At 36.6% G+C, this 26,787-nt stretch overlaps 1 protein-coding gene across 1 annotated transcript in view; it reads left to right on the forward strand.

Moving 5' to 3' along the window:
* AK9 (adenylate kinase 9) overlaps nucleotides 1-26,787 on the forward strand; it is a 126,996-nt gene that overhangs the window by 64,253 nt on the left and 35,956 nt on the right. Inside the window, 7 exon segments of the mRNA XM_044917549.1 lie at nucleotides 9,194-9,283; nucleotides 9,765-9,965; nucleotides 10,526-10,647; nucleotides 15,441-15,653; nucleotides 17,330-17,590; nucleotides 18,949-19,073; nucleotides 22,804-23,023. Coding sequence (XP_044773484.1) covers nucleotides 9,194-9,283; nucleotides 9,765-9,965; nucleotides 10,526-10,647; nucleotides 15,441-15,653; nucleotides 17,330-17,590; nucleotides 18,949-19,073; nucleotides 22,804-23,023 — 1,232 coding nt within the window.

Consider the following 26,787-nt stretch of genomic DNA (forward strand, 5'->3'; position numbering starts at 1 on the left):
ATCTGAAGCAAGTTCTAGTTTAAAGGGAAAGTGTGGTCTCTCAGAGCTGCTCCCCTCCCCCCCACCAGTTGGTCACACTTACATCTCTCATACGTGGTCCCCTGGAATTCTATGGTAATGACAGGGCATCAGGAATGTTCATGAGAACGTGAGGGCAAGGAATGGCAAACACAGACTGTGCATATCTTTGCTCACATGCCCTCTCTTTTGTCCCTTTGGAGCCCCTTTGGATTTTGCTTACAAAACAGTTCAAAGGTAAAATTGCTAAAAATTTCAAAATGACAGCCAGAGAGCATTAATCTGAGTGTGAGACCATTCTAAGCAAAAGACCTTGTGCAAGTACACAGCTCCCACACTCATTAAGCCAGCTCTACTTGAGAGGTCCAGTTTGGTGGACTAGTGCAGGGCAAGGAGGAGTCTATGGGCAATGAAAGTCACTCTTAGGACCAGAGAGGATCTTAAAGCAGCAAGATAGGGGACCCCACTGTGGTGGCAATGAGGCACATAAATACTTTCAAGCTTGGTTAGTATTAGATTAGAAACTAATCCTACAAACTAATGGTCTTCAGATACCTGCAGCTAGATGTCAGTCTGGAGCAATTAAGGGCTGGGAACCTGCTATTAGCTGGTAAAAGGACCAGGACTAAGACGAATTTTTACAACGAGAAATCTCAAGTTCAACAAAGATCATTTTTACTACAAGGTTGACATTAGCTTTATGGGACAATAGGTATAAAATCAGATCCCTTGCGCCAGACAGGGGAGTTAGCAGGATGAAACACGCAATTTCCTTTTAGGAGTCCCACACCTCTATTGACTTGAGCTCCTACCCAGAAACTTCATTGTTTTTTATTGTTTGTTTTTGTTTTTTATTTAAAATCAATTAATTAACATATAGTGTATTATTAGTTTCAGAGGTAGAGTTTAGTGATTCGTCAATTGCATATCACACTCAGTGCTCATTACATCATATGTCCTCCTTAATGTACATCACCCAGTTACTCCATCCCCCAGTCCCCTCCCCTCCAGCAACCCTCAGTTTGTTTCCTATAGTTAAGAGTCTCTTATGGTTTGTCTCCCTCTCTGATTTCATCTTATTTTATTTTTCCCTCCCTTCCCCTATGTTCATCTGTTTTGTTTCTTAAATTCCACATGTAAGTGAGATCATATGATATTTGTCTTTCTTTGATTGACTTATTTTGCTTAGCATAATACCCTCTAGCTCAATTCACGTTGTTATAAATGGTAATATTTCATTTTTTTTGATGGCTGAGTCATATTCCATTGTATATACATATACCACATCTTCTTTATCCATTCATCTGTCGATGGCCATCTGGGCTCCTTCCATAGTTTGGCTATTGTGGACGTTGCTGCTATAAACATCGGGGTGCATGTACCCCTTCAAATCACTATGTTTGTATCCTTTGGATAAATACCTAGTAGTGCAATTGCTGGGACGTAAGGTAGCTCTATTTTTAACTTTTTGAGGAACCTCCATACTGTTTTCCAGAGTGGCTGCACCAGCTTGCATTCCCACCAACAGTGTAGGAGGGTTCCCCTTTCTCTGCATCCTCGCCAACATCTGTGGTTTCCTGACTTATTTTTAGCCATTCTGATTGGTGTGACCAGAAACTTAATTGTTTTTTTCAGTACCTAATCAATTTCACTGATAACAATTCTTCCACCCACCTACATTTTGTAAGAAGAGAGGCCATAAAATACCAAAAGAAATAAAAGAAAATGACATCCATTAAATATGACATGTCAAACATATCCCCATAATTCCAATAGCCACAATATCTCACAATTAGTATTTACTAATGTAACGGGTCTAGGGGACAATTTAGTTTTTTGCTTTTAATCTGATTATTTCTCCCAGGGGACCTACTTTGGGTGTTTTAAAGCCAGCATCCTACTCTAGTTAATTCTAGCCCAATGCTAGACACTATAGACATGACTGGACTTCTCCAGGGCAGGTTCGCTTCTGTAAAATGGGTCTGTTTTGGCCATATTGAACCATATTCTGTTTCACAGAAGGGCTTGCATCTGGTTTAGCCAGTGATTACTTTTTCTATTCAAGGGTCTCTTTTTCCACAAAGTCTTCTCTTCTAAATTACTTAAGGGGGGCAATTTTTTTTTTTCACTTAAAACTGCCCTGTCTAATCACAAAAAGACAAATACCATATGATTCTACTTATATGAAGTACTTAGAGTAGTCAAAATCATAAAGTTAGAAAGTAGAATAGTGGTTGCCAGGGGCTTGACGGGTGGGGAGAATGGGGAGTTATTATTTAATGAGTACAGAATTTCTGTTTTACCAAGTGAAAAGAGTTATGGGCTGAAAGGTTGTGACGGTTGCACCACAATGTGGATGTATGGGATACCACTGAACTGTATACCTAAAATGGTTAAGAGGGTAAATTTTATGGTATATGAATTTGCCACAATGAAAAAAAAAAAGAAAAGAAAAAACTGTTCTAACATAAATCCATTACTTTTGGAATTTTTAAACTTTATCCAGAGTAATGATGGCTGCCAAAGATATGTCCACATCCTAATTTCTAGACCTGCAGATGTTACCTCATTTGGAAGAAAGGTCTTTGTAGATGTGACTAAATATCTTGAGATGGGGAGATCATCCAGGATTATCCAGGTGGGCCCAAAATGCCATTACAATTGTCTGTATACAAGGGAAGTAGAGGGGCTTAGACTCGCACTCAGAGCAGAAAGCCATGTGAAGATGGAGGCAGACGTTGCCATGATGCAGCCTCAAGCTAAGGAATGACGGCACCCAGAGAAGCTTGAACAGGCGAGAAGTGATTCTCCTCTAACACGGCAGAGGTGGCACAGCCCTGCCAACACCTTAATTTCTGACTTCTGGCCTTCATAATTGTGAGAGAATACATTTCTATTGGTTTATTTTATTTACCAAGTTTGTGGCAATATTTTGGCAGTCCCAGGAAAATAGCCAGAACAGGATTTTTATGCTTCATGCTAGAGAACACATCTTTTCCTCTGTCATGGGCCACAAGGTAATCATTACCTCTGTCAATACTCAGGAAGATTGAAGCTTCATCTCAAACCTGTTGTCTCTCTAGCCTTCTTAGAATGGAATGACATATGTATTGCTTAGAATCAGCGCTTTAAAGGTCATTACATTCAGATGCATTCAGAGGCTAGTTAATCACCTTGATCATTCCCAAATTGTTCTTTATGTACTAGTTAGGTATAGGCAAATTACATGGAACTTGCAAGAAGCTGAGCTTAGAGTAACCATTGGCTCTCATCACAATGCTTTATTCCAAGCACTTCACAGTCCTGTAATAGAGCTGGCTATTAATAAACATTAGGAAATATATCCTTTTAACAAATATTTATTGAATTCCTTCTAAGTGCCAGGCAAAACAACAGGTGCTGCCCTAGGTACAAGAAACTCAGCAATGATCAAGATAGTCAAGGTCCCTATCTTCAAAGAGTTGTCATTCGATGGTGAAGAATAAGAATAAACAAGTAAATAACTAAAATCATTTATGATAGTGTTAAGTGCTATGGATAAAATATATGAAGACACTAAAGTGAGCCTGGGATCTAGTAGGTGCTCAATAAATGTTTGTTGAATGAATGAGCAAGGTGGAGACCAGTGGGGTGGTTTGGAAGAGGCAAGACTAAACATTATGGCCAAGGAAGAGTGTCGTCTGAGAAGATGATCCTTGAGGCAAGGCAGAAAGACTGAAAAGGATCTGTGCAAAGATCTTTCCCCTGCAAAGGCTCAGAGGTGGGCACAATTCCATGGGCAAGGAAGAAATGGAGTGTGACCAGAGCACAGTGAGAAAGAGGGAAGGGGAAGATGAGATTGGACAGCGAGGCAAAGGCCAGAGGCTTAGGGAGTTCGAAGCTTTCTCTAAATGCAGGTAATCGATATGATCTCATTAACATTTCTTAAATTTCACTTGGCTGCTATATGACACCTTCTGTCATTGTTCTGCACCTCAGGCTCTTCATTAAACAGGGTTAGGAATAGTTACCAAACATTGTTTTTATAGGGATAGAAACATTTTATTTAAAGCACCTAGCACGCTGTCTGGCAAGTAGTTGATGCTTCAGCAGCATTATCACCAGGCCAGCAGTCAGCCTTATGTAACTTCAAAAAAGGCCAGAGCTCAGGATTCCTACCCCCAAATAAGGCTAAAACTCAATCTTAACATTCTCAAAATCAATAGTTATATTCCCTCCCCTGATATCAGAAGGAAAGGAACCAACATTTTGGGCATATACCAGTCAGGATAAATTCCTGGAGCTGGAGATGGGGTCACCCTCCTCAGCCATGCAGGGAAGGGTAAACACTAGAACAAAATCATAGCTCTGCCAGGAAGAAGAAGACTGAGTTACCAACAGTGTCTGCTATAGGATGTATGATATAAAGTCCCCTTCATTGCTCGCTTACTAAATTTTCACTAAATTCCACATTGCTCTCCAATGCTTGTTTTCAATTAGACTGTTGGGGAATGTGTTCGTTTCCTAGGGTTGCCATTAACAAATTACCATAAACTTAGTGGCTTCAAACCGCAGAAATTTATTCTCTCACAGTTCTGAAGGCTGGAAGTCCAAAATCAAGATATGAATGTGGTCTCTCTCTCAAAATATCTTATTGTACTGTACTCACCCTTCTTGTGATGCTGTAAGATGATAAAATGCCAACATGATGAGATGAAGTGACGTGAGTGATGTATGTATTGTGACGTAACCATTAGGCTACTGTTGACCTTCTGACATCTTGTCATCTGCTTCTGGACTGTGGCTGACTGCGGTTAACTGAAACCACAGAAAGCAGAATTATGGGTGAGGGGACTACTATATATACAGTAAATGATCTGCATCAAAATCACCTAAGTTTCTGATGGCCAACAGATACATGAAAAGATGCTCAACCTCACTCATCATCAGGAACATACAAATCAAAACCACAATGAGATACCACCTCACATCTGTCAGAATGACTAAAATCAAACAACACAAGAAATAACAAACATTGGCAAGGATGTGGAGAAAAACCCTCATACACTGTTGGTAGGAATGCAAACTGGTGCAGCCACCGTGGAAAACAGTATGGAGGTTCCTCAAAAAGTTAGCAGTAGAACTACCTTATGATCCAGTAATCACACTACTCGGTATTTACCAAAAAATACAAAAACACTAATTTGAAAGGATACATGCACCCCTATGTTTATTGCAGCATTATTTACAATAATCAGATTATGGAAGCAGCTGATAGATGAATGGATAAAGAACATGTGATACACACACACACACACACACACACAGGAATATTATTCAGCCACTAAAAAAAAAGAATGAAATTTTACCATTTGGATCCAGAGGGTATAATGCTTAACAGAATAAGCCAGTCAAAGACAAATACCATATGATCTCACTTGTATGTGGAATTTAAAAAACAAAACAAATGAACAAAGGAGGAAAAAAAGAGAGGACAGGCTCTTCACTAGAGAGAGTAACTGATGGTTACCAGAGGACAAGTGGGCAGGGGGATGGGGGAAATAGGTGAAGGGGATAAAGAGCACAATTATCTTGATGAGCACTTAGTAATGTATGGAATTGTTGAATCACCATATTGTTCACCTCAAATTAATACGACACTGTGTTAACTACACTGGAATTTAAATAAATATAAATTTTTAAAAAAGAATCACTTAGGGGCGCCTGGGTGGCTCAGTCTGTTAAGCATCTGACTTCAGGTCATGATCCAGAGGTTCCAGGATCAAGCCCCATGTTGGGCTCCTCGATCAGGAGGGAGTCTGCTTGTCCCTCTCTCTCTGCCCCTCCCCCTCCTTGTGTGCTCCTCCTCTCCCTCTCTCTCTCTCAAATAAATAAAACCTTTTAAAAAAATCACCTATGTTTCTTATTTGGAAGGCTCCTGAGCCACCCAAGTTCTGGTTCAGTAAGTCTAGGATGGAGTTTGGGAACCTACATCTTAATGAACACATCAGGTGATTCTTATACTTGCTGACAGTTGAGAACTGTCATAGGAAAAAAAATTAAGGCTGAAAAAAGGTTTTATAAATGGTCACCTCAAATCATAGAAAAAGCTCGGTATTGTACTCACAAAAAATCTGACCCTGAGAACATAAACTCAAGGATGACTCAGCTGCACAGTGTATCCACAGGTACCAATAAATTGATAGAAAATAGATGAATAGAATAAAGAAATAGATGAATAGAAAATAGAAAAGAGACAACTTGAAATTTGGAAAATGTCCATCAGACAGTGATCTTTGTTCTGATGTAATTGATGTTGAATTGTGTGTTTAAAAATCATTCAGGGCAGCTCAGTCTCTTAAGCATCCTACCTTTGATTTCGGTTCTGGTCATGATCTCAGTGTCGTGGGATGGAGCCACACATTGTGCTCTGTGCCCAGCATGGAGTCTGCTTGAGATTCTCTCTCCCCCTCCCTCTCCTCTTGCCCATCCACCCCTTCTCAGACTCGCATGCACTCTCTCTCTTTCCCTAAAATAAATACATTAAATCTTTTAAAAAATAAATAAAAATCATTCAGATATCCAGTCAAGTCTGATATGTTAATTATAGGAAATGTAGAATTCATACAAATACAAAGATGGGAGAAAATGAACATAGTTCTGCCAGCAAAGGGCAATAAATATTTAATATTCTGACATATTTCCTTTCAGTTTTTCTAAGCATGGTATTTTCTTTTGTTTTGACTTGACTGGATTCAAGCCTAAGAGAGTTTTTCTCTGGGACACTTCTTTTTTTTTTTTTTTTTTAAAGATTTTATTTATTTATTTGAGACAGAGTGAGAGAGAGAGAGCACATGAGAGGGGGGAGGGTCAGAGGGAGAAGCAGGCTCCCTGCCGGGCAGGGAGCCCGATGCGGGACTCGATCCCGGGACTCCAGGATCATGACCTGAGCCGAAGGCAGTCGCTTAACCAACTGAGCCACCCAGGCGCCCCTCTCTGGGACACTTCTTAAGTCTTCCCACAGATTTATTCTTATAGATTATGACTGTTCAGATTGAAATTGTTGATAAACTTCCTCCAGATAGTTTTATAAGAGCCACAACTCCTCCACACCGTTGAATGCCCACTAGTGGACACATCCACTAGGAAAGGCCTGTCCTTTCCAGTCCACTAGAACTGGCCATGAATTTCTGCAGCTATTTGGGATTAGGATTGTTGATAACTCCACTGGGATGTCTCCCAGATTCCAGTTTCTCCATTCCTGAGATTTTAGTTTTGATTCTCAGTTCTCTTAATCATCTGACCTATATCTTTGAATAATTTTTTAAGCATCCAGGGTGGTATATTGTGTGCATTCTTGTAAATCTGTTGCTTTCACACATGAAAAACAATTTAGATGCTACTAAATTACTGTCATATCCTTCTCTTCTCAAAATTCTGCATGTTGAGATTGTACTGTTGTCTTCACAAGGAAAAATCTGATATTGCTTCATTTGTGTTCTTTTTTCTTTCCTTCAGCGATGCTCAAAAGATAGTCTTCAATACCATTATTATTTTTTTTAACTTTACTAGTATGTGAGCAATTTTTCCTGGAATTCAGTGAGCTCTTTTTATCTTCCTACTAGTCTTTGTCTAGCTCAAAATGGCTTTCTTCAATTGCATCTTCATTTATTGCTTGATTCCTTTTTCAGGATCACTTTTTATTATTTTTGGTTAGATAGTTTTTGTTTCTCAACCACATTAATCTCCTTTTCCCTGATAGTTCTTATCTCTTTGTTCTTTTTCTCTTTATTCTTTGGAGAGCTGTTATCCTCCATATGAGATTTATTTTCTGCTTCTTATTGCCTCTCTTCTGATACATATTTGAATTCTGCTATTGCATTTTAGATTTCCTTCCATTGTTTTCTAATTGCAACTAGCTTTCTTGTATTTCTACCTTTATCTTAGGTTGGTCTCTCTTTCTGCTTCATGATTCCTATTTCATAGGCTATGTTGTCCTCCTGTGCTTTTTGAGTACATCCAGCATGTATTTTCTAAAATTTACTCTGTTTTAAATAAGAAATCTTTTTCAAAAGCAATTCTTCATCTAAATCTTTGGATCCATACTCTCTTACGTATGTCACCACCAGACCAGCCCAAGGCTTGTTCTCTTCTACATCCTCTCTTTTGAGTATTAATTATAGAATTCTGTAGAAAGAGGACCCAACTATTACTTTAGCTTGGAAGACAGTTTCCAGTGTTACAGTGTTATATATATATATGTAAATATAGTTACATATAATTATATTGTTAGTATATTAGAATATTATTATTCTAGATATGTAAATATGATTATTATATTATTAATATAAGATTATATTATATTTAATCATATATTCTATGTATGTAAATCTAATTAAATACAATTATATTATTAGAATATTAGAATATTCTAATTCTATTAATTAGAATCTATTCTAATGTTATTTAAACTATTCTATTTGAATATTCTAATAGAATATTATTCTAATTATAATTGATATAATTATATATTCTATAGATAGATATAATATATATTATTTTTCATATAATATTATATAGATATAAATTTGTTCTACACAAAATTTGTGTCTCAGAACTAGGAAAGACTATGGGGTGAGAAGATAGATAATTAGTTCTTCCTTCCCTGAACCATCTATGCTGAATCCGCATGTGAGGCATGTCTTACATCATCCAGGAAAACAGTGTTTGTTCTATACCTTCAATAATGATATTGTTGAGATTCTCCTGAGTTTTGCCACACCTACACCCACAGCTGGGACTTTGATATATCATTGTCTTTCCTTGCCACTTTATGATCTTTTGGAGTTTTTCATGGGTATCTTAAGAAATTAAAAGAAATATCAGGAAATGCTAGTCTGATGCCATGTGAACAGAAGTTTGAATGATATTTAACAATAGTTATCCATCAGACTTATATGTGCCATGTGTCAATTATTTTGGTCCATGTCTTTTTATATATTGTTAAATATTCTTCATTTTCTGCCCTATATTCTTAAATATTTAATGCCATACTTTACCTTAACAGGAACTGTATTTTCACTTAGACGTAGTATATACAATTAAACTGTGTTTTGAAATTTTCTTTGTGCCAAAAATTTCATAAAGGAATAATGTTTTAAAATTCAAACACTAACTATTAGATTTCTTTTTTAAGTATTTGAGCTTGCTGAGGATACTAGAGTTGGAACAGAAATTTCAAAAGGATCCAAAGAGGGCCTGGAAACTAAAGAATTATCTGAAACAGGTTAGATTATAAAAGTAGTAAGTGTGTGAAAATACTTTTCATATTCTTTTAGAAAGGGTCCAGTCCCTTATCTTAGGCATAGTACCAACTTCCTACCTATTTCTTTCTATGTTGTATGCCAGCTCATATGCATTAATTTAGCTTATTACATTAAAAATGTATGTAGCCAGCGTATAGTACTGTTTTTCATCAAATTTTATTGTATACATTTTATTAACAGTTAAAGTTGCCATACAAAAAATTCTTATTAATTATCCCTGATTTTGATTTTATTAGTAGATAATAATTCGTCTAAGCCAATACAAGGAACAAAGCACAAATTAAAATATGAATTTATGAATTTATATTATTACCTAGAAAACAAATGTATTTCTTTCAAATGTTTTTAAAATACTATAAAGTATAAATTATTTTGGCAATATGGCTAAAGATATAATATTTTAAGACTCTTTTTTCTTTCCTCTAACCTTTACCTCAAAAGTTGTACTCCCTGAGTTTCCAGAAGATGCTTATCCTGATGTTCCTGAAATGGAGTCAATTAAAGAGAAGATTAAACATTTCAACTACATGTGGAAACATCTGGAAGCAACAATCAATGAGTCTTTCGTTCAAATTTTAAACTTGGAGATTGCTGACAAAACTCCAGAGGAACTACTTCAAAAAGTAGTTGAAACTATGGAAAGTAAGAGCTGTAATCTTAACATTTATTGTCAAGAACAGGTAATATTATTAAAAGCACTGTGAAAGTTTAAAGCCCTTCTTGATGGTTTATGAAGTAAAGCATCCAGTATATTCAGGGTTGATATTTCAAATATTTAAATCTGCTAATCAGGGGACACATGGGTGGCTCAGTCATTAAGCGTCTGCCTTTGGCTCAGTCATGATACTTGGATCCTGGGATTGAGCCCCGCATCGGGCTCCCTGCTCAGTGGAGAGCCTGCTTCTCCTTCTCCCACTCCCCCTGCTTGTGTTCCCTCTCTCGCTGTCTCTCTCTCTGTCAAAAAATAAATAAAATCTTAAAAAAAAAAAAATCTGCTAATCAGAACAGCACAGGGCACAAAGAGCACTGGCCAAACCAGCCAGTTGTCACTTAAAGAATTTGTGAAGACCTGTTTGCATACACATTAAACTAAGAGATCAGTCATTATAATCACTCTTCCTAATCTTTGACTACTGTAATATGCTAATATCCTTTTATCCTAAAAATATCTTCCCAAAAGTTACTTCTTTTTTTTCTTACAGAACCCTTCCAGTATGTTGCATGGGAGTTAACTATGGAAGATTATGATGAAGAAACAGAAGACTATCAGGCAGAAGCTGAAGTTGATGAGGAGCTAGAAGAGGAAGAGGAGGAAGAGGAAGAGGTATGACTTCTTTATTATTGCTCATTCACATTGGTCACATCACTGAAAGTGCATATATCCAGATGCACAAAGATGGTAACTAGCACTTTTGGACCCCAAGAAAACAAGCAGGCATCCTCAATTTTATAAATAAATGATTTTATAAATTTTTCAACACACTTGGCCTCCACCCAGCTTCACTTGACCCCTGAAATGCCAGGGCTCCTTAGGCAATATATTACACCCATGAAAAAAGAAAAGGGAAATCTTTTAAATTTTTTTCCATGGGAACATCTATAGGTATTAGAGACAGAAATATTTAAGGGACGTAAGATACAGATAGCAATGGCCTCTTTGGGAGGCTGCTTGCATGATAATAAGGAGCAGTATTAGCAAAAGGAACAGGTCATTCTCAGGCACTACTCTACTCCCTTAGCACCAGAATTTTGATAACCATTCTCATTTGATAGCCACCCACTTCAGGTATCTATCAGTAATAAAATAGGAAGTGATTCTTTTAATTTGGGGCCTTATCAATTCTTTCAAGTGTCCTAGACCTAATTCCAACATGGGAGGAGGTTCTCCCAAACACAACACCAAGCAGTTCCAGAAGATGACACCAGCAGGGAGTCTGAGAATTCAACTCAATTCTGACGCCATCTACCTGGAGATAAGCATCAGATTCCATAGGTTAAGGGTTCAGTCCTAAAGGACTGCTCCCCCACCCCCTACCTCAGCCCCAGGTTGTTTCCTGTGCTTCTGAGTGATTGGCTACAGATTAGGGATTCCAATAATCTCCTCCATTGGTTCAATTAATTTGCTAAAACAGCACACAGAATTCAGGAAAACATTTACCTACATTTACCAGCTTATTAAAGGGTATGATAAAGAATGCTAATCAACAGCCAGATAAAGCCATACATAGGACAAGGTCCTGAACAAAGAAACTTCTGTCTTTGTGGAGCTTTGGGCCCTGCTTGGTGGCACATGGAAGCTCTTCTAAAAGAAAAGACCAAAAAGCTGTCCTCTTAGGTTTTTATGGAGGCTTTATTACACAGTCATGATTGACTAAGTCATTGGCCATTCGCTGATTCAACTTCCAGCCCCTGTCCCTGACCCCACCTCGGAAGGCTGAGGGTGGAACTAAAATTTCCAGCCTTCTAATCAGCATGCAATAACCTGGATGAATCTCAAGATAATTATGCTAAGAGAAAGAAGCCAGGCAAAAAAGAATATATCCTGTACGATTCCATTTATATAAAAATTTAGAAAATGTAAACTAGTTATAGGGCTAGAAAACAGAATGGTGTTTGCCTGGAGATGGGGCAAGTAAGAGGCAAATAGGAGCAGGAAGGAGAGATTTTACAAAGAAGTGTGAGCAAAATGTTGGTATTCATGAATATGTTCATTATCTTGGTTGTGGTGAATTCACAAATGAATACTTGTGTCAAAACTTATCAAATTTTATACTGTAAATATGTACACTGTTTTAACATCAGTCATACCTCAGTCAAGCTGCTTAAAGTATTAATGGTGGTTATCTCTGAGTGATGGACTTAAAAGTAATTTTTATTTTTTAAGTGCTTATCTATATTATCTGATTTTTTAACATTAGAAATGTATCATTTTTACAATAGGAAAAATCAACAACAAAGATATTTCCTTTTTGCCAAACAGAAAGTACAAAAAGAAACAACAGTTCTAATGCCACTCCAGAATTCAGGAATCATACCAAGATATGCCCAAGTGTTTGTCTTTCTCATCAATCTTGCCTATACTTGGGGTGCCCTTAAATCGGTATGTTATGTCTTTCCGTATCTGTGGGAAAATAATTCTGGTCTCTTCTCCATCTCTTCTTTTTTCCTTCTATAATACTCAATACTAATTAGGTCTCTTGGATCTATCCTCCAAATATCTTTATCTTTTCCCTCAAATTCTCCATCTCTTTACTCTTTTGTTCATGTATTTGTAGATGTGTCTTCCATTCAGTCTTTTCACTTAAGACATTCGTTGGGGTCCTATTGCTATTGTAACAGATTACCACAAAGTTAGTGGCTTAAAACAATCAAATTATCGTATAGTTCTCAAGATCAGTTCTCTGAAATGAATCTTAAGGGCTAAAATCAGTATGAGCTATGTTCCTTCTGCTAGAGGAGAAGACTTTTCCTGTTTTTTCCAGCTTCTGGAGGCCACCTGCATTCTTTGGTTTATGGCCTTTTCCTCCATCTTCAAAGCACATTACTTCAGCTTTTGCTCTCCATCATCTCATCTCTTCTTTTGCCTTTGACTTTCTTGCCTCCCTCCTAAGGACCTTTTAATTACATTGGGCCCAGCTGGATGAGCTTCCCATCTCAACATCCTTAATCACACACATAAGGTAACCCACCCACAGGTTCTGGGGAATCTTTGGGGGGCCATTATTCTACTACAAGTGGTCACCCTCTTCTTAGGCCCATTTACATATTTTGTTGGTGCCTGTGAACTCTTTCCAGTGTTTACTTGAATTTCTACTAATGTCTTCATTATTTTCCTACTCTGAGATTGGGTTCTGTCCATCTCTTCTGCAAAGTTTTATGATCTATTTGATCTGACTGATCTTTCAATTGGCTGGGCTCCCTTGCGTGGCTGGTGGTTTTCTTTTTTCTTTTTTCTTTTTTTTTCTCAGTGGGGTTCAGGACAATTGCTGGAGTGCTTTAGGTGACAACATTCTCAAAAATTATAAAAGGCAAAGTGGTGTCTCTCCCCACAGATCAGGAGTATAGAGGTAGATAAGGCTGAAGGCCTAAGACAAGCCTGGTTAGGATTTCTCATACTTGCCCAGATGCAGGGCTGGGGAGGACTCTTCCCACCCATACACCTCCTTCTTGGTCTTTTGTGGGCCAGAGAGACCACAAGCATTTCTCTGGTAGTTGCTGATGCTGACATTCCCCAGGAAATCCAGAGATCCCTGCAAAAAAATTCCTCCTAGGACTTGACATCTTAATACTCTGGTCCCTCTGATGTTTGTCTCCAGGCACTCATCTAGCCCATAGTGGTAAATAATGCCATACAGTTTCCTCCTTGCGGATGTTGATGGATTCCTGCTGCCTACCCCAGCAGTTGTTTAAGACTGAGAAGGTGGGAAAGAGAAGAAGGGTCGGGGGATGGGGGAAATAACTGAAGGAGATTAAGAGTGCACTTACCTTGATGAGCACTGAGAAATCTCAAAGATTTGAGAATTCAACATAATTTTAAATGTCACATGACCTTATTTCAGCTTTATCAAAATCCTTAATTTTGATAGATTATACATTTCAGCTTCAAAATAAAAAAAATATGTTATTTTCTAACCCTTCAAGAAAAATCACATATAAATGCTTTATAGTATGGCAGAAGTAGAAATTATAGTTGCCAGATTAAAAAAAAAAACAACACGATACCCAGTTATATTTGAATTTCAGATAAAAGAATAATTTCTATGTGTGGTACAAGTTTATACTAAAAAATTATTTGCTATCTGAAATTCAAATATAATTGGAAACCACATTCTTACTTTTTAAGTCTGGCAACCCTACCTGAGGTGAGCTTATTAGCAGGAAAAATTAATTAAGCATTCAACTCCAGAATCTGGGAAAAAAGCACAAAAAAGACAAAAGAATGTAGAAAGGAGAATAAAGGCAAAAATTAACAAAACAGGAAAAGAATACAAAATAAAAACAGTAAACCTAATTTCAAAAAATGAAAAGTTGGTCCACTGGCAAGTGTAATAAAATAGGCAAACTTCTAACAAGTCTAATTAGGTAAAAAAAAGAAGCAAATAACATTTGAAACAAAAATGGGTATATAATCAAATTTTAAAAACAGGGTTGTTTTAAATTATAGGAACTTTCTACTAATAAATTTTAAAGTCAAGATAAAAAGGATTTGCAAAATATGAATTACTAAAATTTGTTTAGGAAGAACTATAAAAGCTGAACAAACAAAAAAGATAGAGGGGAATTACAAATCATTTCTAATATACCTTTGTTGATTACCTAATTCCTGTGTTGCTTAAAATCTTCCACATAGGAGCACCTGAGTGGCTCAGTTGGTTAAGCGTCAGATTCTTGATTTCAGCTCAGGTCATGATCTCAGGGTCATGAGATCAAGTCCCGCATCACATGATGCTCAGAGCAGAGTCTGCTTGGGATTCTCTTTCTCCCTCTCCTGCCGCCCCTCCCCACACTTACACTCTCTAAATAAATAAATAAATAAAATCTTTAAAAAAAAGTCTTCCACATCATAAAAAAATAGCAATACTTCCCTGCTCATTTTTGGAATTTGCATAACTCTCATATAAAAATTGAACAAGAGTGGTGCAAGAAAAGTATAGATTTGTCTCATGTTTGCACCTTTACAGAAAGTTGTTCATTATATCTTGTTTGGGGGGAATAAAAGAGACTTGTTGTAGAATAGTCTTGTAAAGTATTATCCCATTGGTATTTTTTAAAATACTGTGTCTGTGCCTAAATATGTGTCTATTTTTATATGTATATTGGTAGGATATACTTTGGAAAAGGGTCTGGAAGCGTACACATAAAATTGTTGAGTGTTTTAAAGACATACTGTTACGGAGTAGACATTATTCAAGATGTGAACTCAGAGGGATATGAGAAACTGATGTTTTAATTAATTAAATTAGTACAAGAACTGGCCTTTTGTGGATTGTTTTAAAGACATCTTGTTATGGCTTCAATATTACTCAAGATGCATTATTTTAATTTATTTTTACTTAATTTTTAGTCTTACATCAAAATACTTTTAATACTGTTCTCCAAACTGAATAATATTTGTAGAATGAAGATAGAATTAAGGAGAAGAGAAGGCACTTGGGAGATACAAAGCACTTTTGTCCAGTGTTTCTCAAAGAAAACTTCATCCTACAACCAGGCAGCACAGATGAAGCAGCTAAATATCGAGAAAAGATCTACTACTTTTCAAGTCCTGAAGCTAGAGAGAAGTTTCTGGAGCATCCCGAGGAGTACGTGGCTCATAAAGAACCGTTAAAGGTGAAAACAATATTCCTAGCCAATCCTAATGATTGCTCCTGAGTGCTTTTTCAAGGACTTACTGCCAACATTCATCATTTTACTTAATAGTGAAGTCCCCAATCTGATATAACAATATGGTGAAAATATCTAAGTTCTAAGAGCAACTTTTTGGAATATAAAGTAAAATAATTATCTTTTTTGATTTCTGCAAGAATGACTTGTGTCAAACCAACACATACTATCTGTCTTTTTAGCTGAAGTAAAAAGACACAGCTACATTTATTGCTTGCTACATTAAGAGCCAGATGTGTAAGTGGGCAATTTCACAGGAACAGAAAACAGAATAATGGTTGCAAGGAGCTGGGGGTAGGCAGGGAAGAGAATGGAGTTATTGTTTAATGGGTACAGGATTTCAGTGTGGGATGATGAAAAAGTTCTGGAAATGGATAGTGGTGATGGTTGCACAACATTGTGAATATACTTATTGCCATTGATTTATACACTTAAAAATGGTTAAAATGAATATACTCAAAACTACTGAATTGTATACATTAAAAGGGTGGATTTTATGGTATTTAAATATACCATCTCAATAAATAAATATTTGAATTTAAACTGAAAAAATGGTTGAAATGGTAAATTTTATGTGATGTGTATTTTACTACCATAATAAAAGAACACATGGTGGTAATATTTTATCCATTTTAAAAATAAAGCACACACATAATTACACCAGCTTTAGACAAGAACCTTCATTTTTTTATTTTACTTTCACCTTCTTCCACATGGATATATATTCTTTCCAGTGTATGTAGTATTTTATAATCTACTTTTTCACTTAACATTATATCAATGAAAGCTTATATATTTCTACATAGACCTCATGATGCTTCATCATTTTGATGTACCATTTTAACATCTAATTGTTAGACATTTTTCACAGTATTTTCATAGTGTGATTTGTCATTGTGGATATGCAGTAGTACTTAGGAAATCTTTGGGCATGTCATGCTTTGTTTCTCTTGAATTATTTTATTAGTATAATTCCCTAGCATGGGATTACAAGATCAAAATATACAAATCACAATACATTGTCACTTATACTTCCAAGAACACCAATGCCTTCCTTTTTTTTTTTTTTTCCAATGAAGTAGGCTCCATACCCAACCTGGGGCTTGAACTCACAACCCTGAGGTCAAGGGTTGCATGTTCTACTGACTGAGCCAGCCAGTGCCCCTAATTCCAATGCTTTCTTAAACAGAACATATAGAACACAATTTAAACGCTTCTGAATAATTTGGGCTATTTTCATGAATTTCAATTTTTATATGGTGCCCAGGAGGACTACTAAAATATGTGTATGGTTGTGCCTTCTGACACTGTTGGTGTTGTGAAGTGATAATTCAGTTTTAGGGAGAGCAATTAATAAGACTTATGTTTTCTAAAGATTTTATTTATTTATTTAATTGACAGAGACAGCGAGAGAGGGAACACAAGCAGGGGGGGAGAAGCAGGCTTCCAGCTGAGCAGGGGCTCTATCCCAGGACCCTGGGATCATGACCTGAGCTGAAGGCAGTCGCTTAACCGACTGAGCCACCCAGGCACCCCATGCCTTACGTTTTCTAAATTACTCAAAACTTCCTTGTCTTCACTCTCCTCCTACCCTACCTTTCCCCAACCCACCCCCGTGGCAGGCTCCTCCAGTAAGAATATGCCTTATTGGCCCCCATGGTTCTGGCAAAACCATCTGTGGAAGACAATTAGCAGAAAAATGGGGCATTTTTCATATTCAGTTTGAAGAATTTCTTCAAGAGAAACTAATGCTCAAAACCGAAAAGAAAATTGGAACTGAATTTGAAGAAGATTCTGATGAAGAACAGTTTACAAAACAAGAACTTGAAGAACTTGCAATTCAGGCCAAAGTCAAGATTGAAGAAGAAAATACAAGGAAGCCGGTAGTTATATTATACTCTCTTTGCAGATAATTATGCTTACTGGTATTAATTTTGGGAAATAGAATATAAGCAGTATAAAACTAAAGTTTCTAGGAAAGAAGAAAAAAAATTAGCTCCCCATATGTCATCCTCCCCATTTGTTAAATATGTATCTTACTGCTCATCTAGAATACAAAATGCTAAGTTTTACATGACTCCAATAAAAATCTAAAAAGCTTTCCCTGACAAGACTGTTGCTTAACATTTATTTGGGACTCTGTTATTTGATATGTCTGACCTACACTATAAGGTTTTCCTTTATTGTGTTCTCTGTTTTCTATCAAATATAAAAATCTGCTCCAGCACCAGCAGAGATCTCAAAATATTAAATTCTGATGATGCATTGTAAGACATTTTATATATTTCTTAGATGGTTTCTTTCTGGGATTGTAAAGAGAAAGTTCTGGGGCACCTGGGTGGCTCAGATGGTTGAGCGTCTGCCTTCGGCTCAGGTCATGATCCCAGGGTCCTGGGATCGAGTCCCGCATCAGGTTCCCTGCTGGGCGGGGAGCCTGCTTCTCCCTCTGCCTCTGCCTCTCTCTCTCTCTCTCTCTCTTTCTCTCTCTCTGGCTCTCATGAATAAATAAATAAAACATTTAAAAAAAATTTTTAAAAAAGAGAAAGTTCTTAATTCTACATTTTTAACCATTTCTGATATAGTTAGACCCTTTTCTTCTCAAATGCTCCCTTGTAAATGAACCCAGGTATAGATTATATTCCAGAAGACTGCCTGGCTGGCCCATCCTTTAATTAGGATCTAGGTTGAAGAATTATAAGATAAATGACAAAAATTAGTTAAGCCTTATGGGTGTGATATAGATTGAACAATTTCTTAGCAAAAAGTGATAACAGATACCCTGAGGCCATGTTTGAAAATCAGCTATGCTAATCATTAGTAACTCCTCTTAGCTATAATATATAATTTAATATTTTAAGCCATATTAAATATTGATTTAAAGAAAAAAGTTCAAGTTTTAAAGTGTTAACAAGCAGCAGTATTAAAAATGACCTAAGGGGCGCCTGGGTGGCTCAGTCGTTAAGCGTCTGCCTTCGGCTCAGGTCATGATCCCAGGGTCCTGGGATCGAGTCCCACATCGGGCTCCCTGCTCGGTGGGAAGCCTGCTTCTCCCTCTCCCACTCCCCCTGCTTGTGTTCCCTCTCTCTCTGTGTCTCTCTCTGTCAAATAAATAAATAAAAAATCTTTAAAAAAAAAAAATGACCTAAGAAGAAAAGGTCTTATCCTAATCAACTATGTAATAGAGTATTATTTATTAATACAGAGTTTAAATTTTTTTTTGTTTTCTGATTTTTGTTTTTAGCCTCCAGATGTACAATTTACAGAAGAAGAAGAAGCAATCAGATTAAATCTAATGGAAAATGAGCCATTACCTCCTGAAATTCTTGAAACAATTCTTTCTGAGTGGTGGCTTAAGGAACCAATACGGTATCTTATTTTATATAGAATTATATAATTATTGACTTTTATTTGCTTTATTCTTTAAAGCTAAAAACGTAATCCAGCATAAATTTAAGATTTTTCTTTTACTTATAAACTAGTGATTCTACACATTAAAAACGTTTGAGGATTCAATTTAAAAATACTGATGCCAGGGGCCCCATCCCCAAAACAACTGAATCAAAATTTTTAGAAGTGTGAGATTGAGACCCAGGCATTTGTATTTTTGAGAGCTCTCCAGGTGATTCTACTGTGTAGTTGTGGTTGAGTATCCATATTCTAAATCCATATACACTAATGATGGGCTGGACTCTTTTTCTTGGAGCCTTTCAATAATTACAGTTAAGACCACTTAATAACGGTCCACAGTGTTATCTTTCTTAAAAGCCAAGAACAAGCCTGACCTCAGACAGGACTGAGAAATTTAAGAAACTCCATGCCATCAGAGTTTAAAACTTCGCCACAATTTCCTAATCAGAATTGTATTTTTGAGAGCTCCCCAGGTGATTCTACTGTGTAGTCATGGTTGAGTATCCATATTCTAAATCCATGTACACTAATGATGGGATTAACTTACTTAATCCTTAACAACTACCCAGTGGAATAGAAACTTTTATTATCTCACTTTGGAGATAAAGAAACTATATTATAGAGAATTCAAATTCTGATTAGGAAAGAAGGCACGGCTGGAACAGTAGGGATGAAATCGTTCCTCACAGAAGAGACTATGCTGAAGGCATCTCTAAAGAAAAAGGCATACATCTTACAGCCAAAATATAAAAATCTCTATCAGAAGAAAGAGAAATGATACTTATTATAGTACCAATAATAGCAACGGTTATATGGAACTTACTATGTGCCAGATACTGTTCTACTATATTTTATTCACATTAACTTACTTAATCCTTACAACTACCCAATGGAATAGAAACTTTTATTATCTCACTTTGGAGATAAAGAAACTATATTATAGAGAATTCAAATAACTGGCCAGTCCCAGTACTCCTCTGGGCACTCTTCTTCACCTAGTCCATGGCCTCAATGAGTGAGTGAGGTTATTGGTCATCAACTTTCATTTTAATTTCCTGTTGCCTAAATTGGCTCAATAGTTGTGGTAAACTTAACCAGGTCGACTGCAACAATGTAGTCATGGGGGCCATCTGGTGGCTCCATCGGTTAAGCACAACTCTTGATTGTGGCTCAGGTCATGATCTTAGTGTCATGGGATCCAGACCTGCATCGGGCTCTGTGCTTAGGATGGGGTCCGCTTGTCCTCTCCCTCTGCCCCTTCCCCTGCTCATGCTCTCTCTCTCTCTCTCTCTCAAATAAATAAATCTTTAAAAAAAACAACAGCAGCAAAAAACCTATGTAGTCATGGGTTGTTCTTCATTAATTTAGCTCCTGGCCTCACACCATACATTAAATTTTTTTTTTTAAAAAAAACGTATGAATTGAAGAATTAAAAGTAAAAAAGTGAGGGGCGCCTGGGTGGCTCAGTCGGTTGGGCGTCTGCCTTCAGCTCGGGTCATGGTCTCAGGGTCCTGGGATTGAGCCCAATGTTGGGCTCCCTGCTCAGCGGGGAGTCTATTTCTCCCTCTTCCCCTGCTTGTGCTCTCTCTCTCTAAAGAAAAAAAAAAAGAGTAAAAATTGAAATTGTAAAAAGCCTAAATAAAATAGCTAAGTATTATGCAACCATTAAAATGTATTAAAATGAAGAATTTGTAATAGTGTGAGCAATGTTATTATATAACATTAAGTTTAAAAAGGTACAAAGTTATTTATAATATAATAGCAAGATGATACATAAGGAACAAGCTGGAAAGAAACAAAACAAAATGTCAGTAATCTCTAGGATATGAGATTATAGATAATCTTGCCCTTTTTCATGTTTTTCTCTATTTTCCAATTTTTCTAAAGTAAGATGTGTTGCTTTTATAATCAGGGGAAAAAATCAACACATTTTTAAAGGGCTATTGCATGAGTCCTGGAGAGATATAATACAGTATCTGTATCTATATAGATATAGATATATAAGATATAATAAGGTGAACTAAGATGTAATGGTAGAAATGGAAATGTGGGTTCAGAAGAGGACATGCCAGGGTTTAGCTCTTATATGTGAGAAGCAAGAGGGGGTTGGGGGGGGCAGTCCAAGTGTCTCTGAAGTTTGGCACCTGAATACCAGTGAGTCAGAAGCAAGAGCAGTGTGGAAGGGTAACAATGAGTCTGATTTTTGACAGTATGATGCATATATAATTCCTGAAGGGCACGTCAATGAAGAAACTAAGCAGCTTCATGAAAATTCTGAATTGAAACTCAAAAGAGAAGGGACGCCTGGGTGGCTCAGATGGTTAAGCATCTGCTTTCAGCTCAGGTCATGAACCCAGGGTCCTGGGATCGAACCCCACATCGGGCTCTGTGCTCAGGGAGCCTGCTTCTCCCTCTCCCTCTGCCTGCCTGTCTGCCTGCTTGTGATCTCTCTCTCTCTCTCTGTCAAATAAATAAATAAAATCTTAAAAAAAAAAAATGAAACTCAAAAGAGAAGTTGGGTATAGAGGTAGAGATTTAGAAGTCATTGACAAAGAAGGCACGGCTGGAACAGTAGGGATGAAATCGTTCCTCACAGAAGAGACTATGCTGAAGGCATCTCTAAAGAAAAAGGCATACATCTTACAGCCAAAATACAAAAATTTGCCCACTTAATATGATTGGAAATATTTTAAAATGTCAGATAAGGCCTCAAACTGTCAAATCTTCATAAAAGTCCTATGAGGAAGAAAACATGTGTTTAAATATAAATACCTAAAACAAGCCAAATTTTAGATAAACAGGATAAATTCTCATTCAAAGGGGAACCAATATTGACTCTTTCTCTTTTTTTTTAAGATTTTATTTATTTATTTGATAGAGAGAGTGAGAGAGCACAAGCAGGGGGAACAGTAGAGGGAGAGGGAAAAGCAGACTCCCCGCCAAGCAGGGAGCCCAATGCAGGGCTCGATCCCAGGACCCTGGGATCATGACCTGAGCCGAAGGCAGACACTTAACCATCTGAGCCACCCAGGCACCCCAATATTAACTCTTTCATATAAATAAAACCAAGTTCATAAAGCCTGATTGTTTAATAATAAAAATGTAGTCACATTCCAGTTATTTTTCTGATCCTTATAGTTTCATCATACCTGGGCAAGTTTTATAATTCTATTTGAACATAATCATCTTATACATATGAGCCAGTATGCATACATTAGTAATTGTCATTGATCATAAGGGGACCCAGGGAAGAGGGTACAAACTGTTTCATGAAAGGAAGTATCACTAGAAGAAAAACTATGCAAAGGTAGATTCCCACAAGAGGTGGGCTGGCCAAACCCACCTTTACATAACGGTGACACAGTCATAAGGCTGGGCATTCCTCCCAAGCAGAGAATTTATTTTCTCTTAATTTTTCATCAAATACTAAGACTAAATTTAGGAGAACTTATCTATAATATAAATGTAAGTATAAAATATTATCATTTTAATCTAATTCAATACATTTGGGAGAAGACACACCATGTTTACACAAGTAGAAATATTACAAGAAATAAAAGATACCACAGTAAACTTTTAAAACTATTCATTGCACATCTTATATAAAGTTGTGATTTATTAATATTTTTTTATTTTAAATCAATATTTATAACATTGTAAGCAAATAAATTACGGAATTTCTACCAAGTTCCACAGGTTTTATATTAGATGGTTTCCCACGATATCCTGAGGAGGCTCTGTTTCTGGGGGAACGTGGATTTTTCCCAGATGCTGCTGTTTTTATACAAGTTGATGATCAAGATATTTCTGATCGACTCCTTCCTTCCCAAATTGAAAAGTGGAAACAGAAACAAAAGAAAAAATTAGAAAGGAAAAAACTCATCAAAGAATTGAAGGCAAAAATCAAGGTATGCATCCAGTAAAAAAATATGGAAGTAAATTTGTTAAGTATCTATTCAAATTATAATGGTCTTTACAAAAATGTAGTTTTCTGATTTTAATAATACAGTCAATATGAAAACACTTTTAATCAAATATTATTTACAATTAAACATTTAAAAATTATTTGAGGCCTATGTGATTTGCAATACATTAATGCTTTTCTCTCCAAGGCAAATAAAATTAAAGATAGTGGCAGCACTAAAGTATCCCTATACCAGACACAGGGGCAAAGTGGGAGAGGCAACATAAAGAATTAAACTTTTCAGTGGCTTTTTCACTAGTTCCTGGAATGATGATACCATCAAGATCCAGGTATTAGTTTAGGACATCTTTTCTAAAACTGAAATCTGAGGAGTATTACATAAAATGTTCAAAAGTGTCATAGGGAATCCAGCAATTCCACTTCTAGGAACCTTTCTAACAGAAATGAAAACAGATCCACATAAAGATTTATATATGGGGCCCCTGGGTGGCTCAGTTGGTTAAGTGACTGCCTTCGGCTCAGGTCATGATCCTGGAGTCCCTGGATCGAGTCCCGCATCGGGCTCCCTGCTCGGCAGGGAGTCTGCTTCGTCCTCTGACCCTATCCCCTCTCATGTGTTCTCTCTCTCTCTCATTCTCTCTCTCTCAAATAAATAAATAAAATCTTAAAAAAAAAAAAGATTTATATATGAATGTTCATAACAGCCAAAAAGTGAAAACCACACAATATCCATCAACTGATGAATGGATAAATGAAATGTGGTAGATGGGGTACCCTGAGATCCCACCCAAGATGGCGATATAAGAGCCTCCTGAATTCATCTCCTCCCACACACATAGCTACACATGAAGCAATTCCCTCTGAAAGAAATCCAGAAACTAGCTGAGCAACCTGTACACATTGGACAAACGAGAAAATACCTGTATCACCCACATCAAAACAGTTGCTGTCTGAGAGTCCAGCTTCCAATCTGTCTAAGCAGTGTGTGATCCTCCCCTTTGGGACACTGACAGGTTGTGACACATGCTCAGTGACTGGGAGCCACTGAGAACAAAGAAAGTAGCTTGGACAATCACAAAGGTTTGAGAGACAGGCAAAAACTCAGTCCAGGCTGATTGATAAGGTTCATCTCCTACACAAGACTACTCTGTGAAGACTAGGAGTTGTGGCTTCTTCACCTAATGTGCAGAAACCAACACAAAGTCAAAGAAAATGAAAGAGATGAGGAATATGTTTCAAACAAAAACTCCAGAAATAGACCTTATTGAAACAAAGATAAGTGATTTACCTGATAAAGAGTTCAAAATAATGTTCATAAGATGCTCACAGTGTCAGGAGAACAATGCATAAACAAAGTAAGAATTTCAAGAAAGAGATAGAAAATATAAGAAAGTACCAAAGAGAAATCACAGAGCTGAAGAAGACAATAACTGAACTGAAAAAATTCAATAGAGAGGTTCAATAGCAGACTAGACACATAGATGAATGGAACAGAACACAGAGCACAGAAATAACCTCATGCCTATATTGTCAATTAATTTACAAGAAAGAAGCCAAAGATATATGATGGAGGACAGATAGTCTCTTCAGTAAATGCTGGGAAAATTGGACTGCTACATGCAAGAGAATGAAACTGGGCCCCCTATCCTATACTATCCATAAAAACTCAAAATGGATTAAAGATTTGAACATAAGACCTGAAACCATAAATCTTCTAAAAGAAAACTTAGGGGGTAAGCTCCTTGACATTGGTCTTGGCAATTATTTTTTTAGATTTGACACCAAGAGCAAAAGTCACCAAATGGGGACTACATCAAACTAAAAGGCTTTTGCATAACAAAGAAAGCCATCAAGGAAATGAAAAGTTATTCTACTGGGTGAGAGAAAATATTTGCAAATCATATCTGATTTGCATCTGATTAGGGGTTAAAATCCACAAAATATGAAGAACTTATACAACTCAATAGCAAAAAAAAAAAATCTGATTAAAAAATAGATTAAAAATCTGAAAAAAATTCAGAGGATCTGAATAAATATTTTTCCAAAGAAAACATACAAATGGTCAATAGGTACATGAAAAAGTGCTCGGTATCACTCATCATCAGGGAAATGCAAATCAAAACCACAATGAGATATCACTTTACACTTGTTAGAACGTCTGTCATCAAAAGACAAGAGATAACAAATGTTGGCTGGACTGTGGAGAAAAGGAAACCCTTTGCACTTTTGGTGGGAATGTAAACTGGTGCAATCACTGAGGAAAATAGTATGGAAGTTTCTCAAAAATTTTAAAATACAACTACCATATGATCCAGCAATCCTACTTCTGGGTATATATCCAAAGGAAATGAAAACAGGATATGGACGAGATATCTGCACTCTCGTGTTCATTGCAGTAGCATTTACAATAGCCAAAATATGGAAGCAACATGTCAATGGATGAATGGATAAAAAAGATGTTGTGTTTATATGTACAATGGGACATTATTCAGCCATGAGAAAGAAGGAAATCCTGCCTTTTGCAACATGGATGGACCTTGAAGATATTAGGCTCAGTGAAATTAACCAGACAGGGGAAGACAAATAGTACATGGTATCATTTGTATGTGGAATCTAAAGAAAATTCAAACTCATAGAAACAGAGAGTAGAAAAGTGGTTGCCAGGGACTGAGGGGTGGGAGAAATAGAGAGAAGGTGGTAAAAGGGACAAACTTTCAGCTATAAAATGAGTAAGATCTGAGGGTCTAATGTATAACATGGTGACTATCTTTGATAACGTCATACTGTATAATCAAAATTTGCTAAGAGAATAGAACTTAAATGTTGTCACCAAAAAAAAAAAAAAAGATAAATATTGAGGTGATGGGTGTGTTCATTAATTAAATGGAAGGAGTCCTTTCACAATGTATATCTATATCAAATTGTCACAAGATACACTTTAAATATCTTACAATTTTATAAAGCTGGATGAATGAATGAATATGTGGTATATCCATAAAATGGATACTATTCAGTATTTAAAAAGAACAAACTATTGATAACACACTACAACATGGATGAAAATCATTATGCTTAATGGAAGAAGCCAGGTTAAAAAAAAAATAGTACATACTATATGTTTCATTCCATTTATAAGACATGTCCTGAAAGGGCAAATCTATAGATCTAGACTAGGGCACAAAGATTGAGACTTTCAAATCTGGATCTAGGAAGACAAAGATGGGACATGAGAGCAGTGTTAAATAATGTGAGGGGCTTTCATGCTGAAGAGAGCTTGTAGGTGTTCCAAATGGCCACAGGGAAGGAACTATTATTGGTAGGAGGAAGGTACAGGGAGATGTATTTTGTTATTAGTAAGAGTTTCCAAAAACAAAACCAAGATTGGAAGCATTGAGCTATTTGTCAATAAATAAGCTAATCAATTAACTCTAACTCTGAGAGATACTATGACTTAAATTATTTAATACGTTATCAGGCTGTATTTTATTAGTATGATAAAAGATTATCAAACATTTTCAACAAATTGCTTCCAAGTATTTCCCTATTTCTCCATGTACATAATCTACCTCTTTACCAAAGCAACCAAATAAATAATAAATTTGAAAAGGTGTTCTAACGTTTGTAGAAAGAATGGCTGCCCCCATGTGCTATTTATCCCTCTGGAGGGAAATAGCTAATGAGAAGTTCCAGAGGGACAGGATGAAGTAGCATAATTACCACCATCATGAGCTTTTCTGGAAAGTTTAC

The sequence above is a fragment of the Neomonachus schauinslandi genome, chromosome 8 (assembly GCF_002201575.2).
Source record: "Neomonachus schauinslandi chromosome 8, ASM220157v2, whole genome shotgun sequence".
Lineage (NCBI taxonomy): Eukaryota > Metazoa > Chordata > Mammalia > Carnivora > Phocidae > Neomonachus > Neomonachus schauinslandi.